The 5,442-nt window shown below is 36.7% G+C and overlaps 1 protein-coding gene and 1 long non-coding RNA gene across 2 annotated transcripts; both read left to right on the top strand.

The window, feature by feature from the left end:
* LOC107615834 lies at positions 565-1,312 on the top strand. Its single transcript, XR_002354650.1, has 3 exons — positions 565-1,008; positions 1,138-1,157; positions 1,235-1,312. It is a non-coding gene; the product is annotated as an uncharacterized LOC107615834 (long non-coding RNA).
* On the top strand, positions 1,697-4,864 carry LOC107615835 (ubiquinone biosynthesis protein COQ9, mitochondrial-like). The gene is made up of 8 exons (XM_021111986.1): positions 1,697-1,808; positions 1,939-2,022; positions 2,296-2,359; positions 2,640-2,777; positions 2,929-3,202; positions 3,734-3,905; positions 4,353-4,426; positions 4,787-4,864. Exons 5-8 carry the CDS (start codon positions 3,122-3,124, stop codon positions 4,862-4,864), a joined length of 405 nt encoding a protein of 134 aa, XP_020967645.1. The 5' UTR covers positions 1,697-1,808; positions 1,939-2,022; positions 2,296-2,359; positions 2,640-2,777; positions 2,929-3,121.

Below are 5,442 nucleotides of genomic sequence, written 5' to 3'. Positions count from 1 at the left end.
TAGAAATTATAATTCTATATAAAAATTATATGTTTGGAATTTGTTCATATGTGATGAATGAATTCATATATCACTACAAGAAAAAAGGTCTATGGCCACGCTTTTTTTTTGCCACGCTTTAAAAGCGTGGCCAAAAGTGGTCAATGGCCACGCTTTTGTGAGGGTGGCGATTGAATAAAGATTTGGCCACGTTTTTTTTCTCTACGCTTCAAAAGCGTGGCGAAAAGAGGTCAATGGCCACGCTTTTGAAAGAGTGGCAATTGATTAGAGAAACGGCCACGTTTTTTTCTGCCACGCTTTAAAAGCGTGGCCAAAAGTGGTCAATGGCCACGCTTTATTGAGGGTGGCTATGGAATAGAGATTTGGCCACTTTTTTTGCCACGCTTAAAAAGCATGGCCATAGAGAAAAACAGGCACGCTTTAAAAGTGTGGCGATAGGATTTTGTTATAGTGACGTTTTAAAAGCGTGGCCGTTTCTTATAACTTTTTTGGCACGCTTTAAAAGCGTGGCCAAAAAGTTCCCAAAAAAAATTCTAACTTTTCGTTTCTAACAAAACCCTTATTCCCCATTCCCCTAACCCTTATTCACGCAGCAGCGGCGCTCCCCTCTCTCCCTAACCCTAATGTACTCCTCCTCCATCCTTCTCACACTGACACGCAGGACGGCAGCAGCGGTGGTGGGTTCGTTGTCGCTTTCATGGCGCCTTCGCGAGTCCCAGCGACCGCGCTCTTCTCCTCCTTCTCCATCCTTCTCACGCAGGAGTAGTGGTCGTTCTTCGCTGGCGCTCTCACTCTCGCTTCCAATAACACTCGTTAGTCAACCTCTCTCACAACCCCTCCGTCGGTGCTCCCTCCGCCAGAGAAAGGAAGAGATTAATGCGACACTTGATTCCGATGTTCCTATGGTTCCCGCCGGCCAGCCCTCCAGCAGCGCCGCTGGCCCTTCCACCAAGAAGCCCAAGCTCTTCGAGATCAAGAAGTGGAACGCTGTTGCTCTATTGGCTTAGGGTTCTTTTTCCTTAAACCCTAACTTATTCCTATTTTTTAGTACGATTATCTCGCACTTTGAAGTTATTAATATCAAGCGCTTCTGTTATTGGTTGCAAATATTATTGTGGATGACTGTGCCATCTGCAGGAACCACATCATGGATCTCTGTAAGTTTCTTCTCTCACTTCAACTACTTCGATTTATGATCTTTCACTTTTAAAATATTTTTGTTTGTTGGTTTTAGGTATCGAGTGCCAAGCTAAATCAAGCTAGTGCAACTAGCGAGGAATGCACTGTGGCTTGGGGTAATGTTTCGGTACCATACTCTGATCTTGTTCTTCATGTTTTAAACATTAATTGCTGATTCAGTGTGAAATAATGTTTTCTCTGCTCATCTTAGGGTTTATGTTAGATTAGATTGAGTGAATCTTATCATACAAATAAGCAATACTGTTAAAGCAAGCTAGTGTTCAGTTAGTTTGGTTAGTTTTGTAAGTTTATACTTAAGTTGATACAGTGATGTGTTATGAATATTCCTCAAATCAAATTAACTGAAGTAGTTTTTGGAATTGAAATGCCAAGGAAAAAGAAACATCTTTTGATTTTTGATACAGTGACGTGTCATGATTTTGGATACAGCTGAAACAGCTTTAAAGGCAATAATTAAGTTCTTCTTGCTCTCTAATTACATGCATTTATATATGAATGATTATTGGCATTCTGTTTTTATTCACAGTTTATGGAAGCTGTAGAAGCAAAATCATCTTCTTCATCTGGGTATGGTTCTATGGTAAGCGTCCATGGGTATTTAGAGGAAGGTAATTCATCAAGTCTGCAAAATTGTAACAATGAATCTTTCTCTAAGTGTTGTTTATGTATGTTCAACTTTAATTTGTGGGAATTGGGAATTGTTTCTTTCATTAACTGTTCTGTTTCTTTGTTTATCAGTGCCTTGTATTAACTCCATCTTGTGAAGGCAGAGAAAGCTAGAAGATACATTCCAAGAGAATTCAAATTGGCTGAAGCTTTTGGGTAGGTCCAATATTGTAATTTCTCTCTTTAGATTATAAATGCAGCAATTCTTTTATGGGTTTGAGTCTTTAGGCAATTTGTAAATATTGAATCCAAGAAATGTCGTCAGTTTAGAAGACTAACTGTTGCTGACGTGAACTCAGGGATATTTTTGTTTGCTTAATTTTCAAGACTGGTAAAATCATTCTAAAATCTTTTGAATTTTGATAGGACTTGTAAATTATGTTAAACTTTGAAATTAAACAGAGGTTGCATTAATATTACTTGACACAGAAACACTTTGGGTGGCTTCTTTCTAGCTAGCTATGAGGACAGTCCCGCCGGTGTCTTTGACGAGGTACGGTTCTGTTTTCATTCTTACTCTTTTATCTTTTTGTTTAGACAAAAATGTTAGAAAACCAATATTTTTAATAAAAAAATTGAAAATTTGGTTTATAGTGACTCAAACTCGAGACAAATTTGCCAAGGTTTGGACTTAAATTCACATCTTCTGATATTGAAGTGGCTAAACCTTATAAAATTTTCAGGATTTTACATTATGATAGGTATACTTGAAGAAAAATCAAATTTGTTTATCATAGATTTAAGGTTTCCTAATGATTATTCTTTTTTAAAAGACCATGGAAGCTAGTTTGGAGGGCCAAAGCTATCTAGATTTTCCTATAACACAAATGGTGTATGAGCAACTTTGGGTAGAAAAATATGCACCAAAATCATTTACTGAGCTTCTTAGTGATGAACAAACAAATCGTGAGGTACATCTCTAGTATAAAATTAAGCTCTGGAAAAAATTACTTACAAGAGTTATAGTTGGAAGATATAAACATTTTTTTCTACTTTTTTCTTTAATTTTTTTAACAATTTGCTTTTGTACCCATTAATTGATTTGTTTATTGTCTGAGACAGGTACTCTTATGGTTGAAACAATGGGACTCTGCTGTTTTTGGATCTGAAATTCGAAGTACATCGAATGATGTTTTGTTTGCTTTGAAAGCGACATTTTTCAGTTGCCCAAACTCAGCGACCTTTCAATTCAAAGTTTTCAAGGACAAACAGAGGAGCCAAATGGAGTAGTGGGAGGTATAAAAATTCAAGAAGTATGGATGAAGGTAGTAACTCACAGGGCATTGAGGATATACTGAATACAAGGACAACCAATGTTGGTCCACCAGAACAGAAGGTATTTAATATTTTTTTCGTGCTTGAGCTGCATTGTGTTTAAATAGTATGATAGTACCCTTTTGCAATGCCAATGATGTGTTAGAATTGCTTGTTTCTTCAGTATATAGCATGCTTATTCATATCACCGACTCACTTTTGCATATTTGTTGTAATTTCACAATAACTTTAGTATATTTCACAACAACTAGTAAAAGTACATAGCAGTAAAGGGTGAAGACTGAAGACTTTCTTAAGTTTCTTTTTGTTTTATGGCTTATGGCCAAGTTGTTGATCAATTAGGTAACCTCCACCCCCTCTTTTATTATTAATGGTAAAATGCATAATAGTAAACCTTAGGACACTTTTGAATATATTAGATTAGGTATATTGCTCGATAAAAGAAAAAAGGGGCTGCGGCATGTGATGATTTCTGGACTAAATTGTGACGAGTATACCTAATTGACTATGAAGTATTATTAGGCATTGGATATATATCTTGCATGCAGCTTTTGAGTTTTTTTTTAATATATATATATATATTGCATTACAGGCTCAACCAGTGAATGTTCCAACTAGTTTTAAGCAGAGGGCAATGGTAGTGGATGAGATTTGGCATGCTGCAGGTGACAATGCTTCTGATATTGATTGGTATGCCAAGCGCACTGTCCTGGCAGGAATATACTCGACAACCGAGATTTATATGCTGACAGATACATCTCCTGGTTTGTTTTTCTGCCCCTTCATTCTGAGCATATAAATTTTCTCGTATTTTTTGGTTGATTTAAGCTTTCCATCCATTATTGTGTTTTTTTGTGCTTTTCTTTTTATGGTAATCACTCTGTCGATTGTGATATCTTTCATCGATCATTCAGTTCCATTTGATTCCCCCCTTTGCTCCTTCTTTCTTTTTCAGTATGTGAATAGCCAGAAAATATTAACTGGGTTCAATTGTCCATTCTCTCAAACTCTCCTTATTTTCTTGAACTGAGCCTGTCATAGTAGCCAATTTTCTCATGACAATGGAATTTATTCTTTTATGCCCCACCCCACCTCACTCCATCAATATAGTATCTTATATTTAGATGGATAACAAGCTGTTTGTGGCTCTGATGTGGTGTTGTAACAAGTGAAGACATTTCTTAATACATCTTTCGTTTGTTTCTTGTTAGACTTCCATGATACAATGGCCTTCCTGGATGCTCGAGTGAAAGATGCTTTTGATCTAAAGAAAACCATTCAAGAGGTAATTTTGATTATGTCCGTTCGAGTTTTGGAACCTTCTCGTATTAACATGACGAGTATACCTAATTTCTGCTTAAATTGTTTCCTGAAATTTGATCTCTACCTACTTGCATTACATCCTGCATTGCCAATTGGTTAGATTCCTTTCTCCCTTTTGCATGGTAATTCAATGGTTCCTTTTGCCTTTTTTTGGTTTCTTTTTTGCAAAAGAAAAAAAAAGCACTGAGCTTGCTTGCCAATGGGGTTATTCCTTGTTTCTTCATTGTTATGTCTTTGGTCGGTGATTGTCAGCATTTTCATTATTATGTTCTGTGAAAAGAAAATGAAATCATTTTGTTGATGTTGGTGTTATTTTTTTCAGCTCCACCAAACATTGCTGGGAATCATTCTGAGAAGGGGATATGTACTTGTTGGGCACAAGGTTGTAAGAAAAATATAAAATACAGAAAATGAGGGACCCTGACGTGATCTTTGAGACCCCAGACCTGCTATTAATTTTCCATTGCTTTTGTAATTATACATGCGTTTTGCTTAGTTAGTGAATTTTGGCTGTATAGGAGGTTGAAGGGTTTTTTGTTACTGAAAAAACCTGGAAAGTTTTGTATAAGGATTAATGTATAAAACAATTATACCAAAAATAGTCACTAATTACTGTTTAATTTATCTTGTAATAAAAATTGCATACTATATTTATAGGTTTGGTAATAAAAAAGGATTGAAAATAAAAAAAAATATTTTTTTTTAAATTTGACAAGGCTATCGCCATGCTTTTAAAGCGTGGCCGTATCTCTTTATCGCCACGCTTTAAAAGCGTGGCCGTATCTCCCGCTATGGCCACGCTTTAAAAGCGTGGCCGTATCTCTTGCATATGGCCACGCTTTAAAAGCGTGGCCGTATCTCTTGCATATGGCCACGTTTTTTAAGCGGGGCAATCTGCAAAAGCGTGGCAAAAAATAAAGCGTGGCGATAGGTCACCAAAAGCGTGGCAATAGAGCAACCGCCACCCTTTGATAGGCC

This window comes from Arachis ipaensis, chromosome B09, assembly GCF_000816755.2.
Source record: "Arachis ipaensis cultivar K30076 chromosome B09, Araip1.1, whole genome shotgun sequence".
NCBI lineage: Eukaryota > Viridiplantae > Streptophyta > Magnoliopsida > Fabales > Fabaceae > Arachis > Arachis ipaensis.
The sequence above is the reverse complement of the archived record's forward strand: the minus strand, read 5'-3'. Positions and strand labels throughout refer to the sequence as shown.

Excerpts from the sequence above, each read along its gene's own strand:
- LOC107615835 (XM_021111986.1), top strand. The coding sequence starts at position 3,122 with ATGGATGAAGGTAGTAACTCACAGGGCATTGAGGATATACTGAATACA. Across the intron at positions 3,906-4,352 it reads GCTGACAGATACATCTCCTG|ACTTCCATGATACAATGGCC; the intron begins GTTTGTTTTTCT and ends GTTTCTTGTTAG. Across the intron at positions 4,427-4,786 it reads TAAAGAAAACCATTCAAGAG|CTCCACCAAACATTGCTGGG; the intron begins GTAATTTTGATT and ends TATTTTTTTCAG.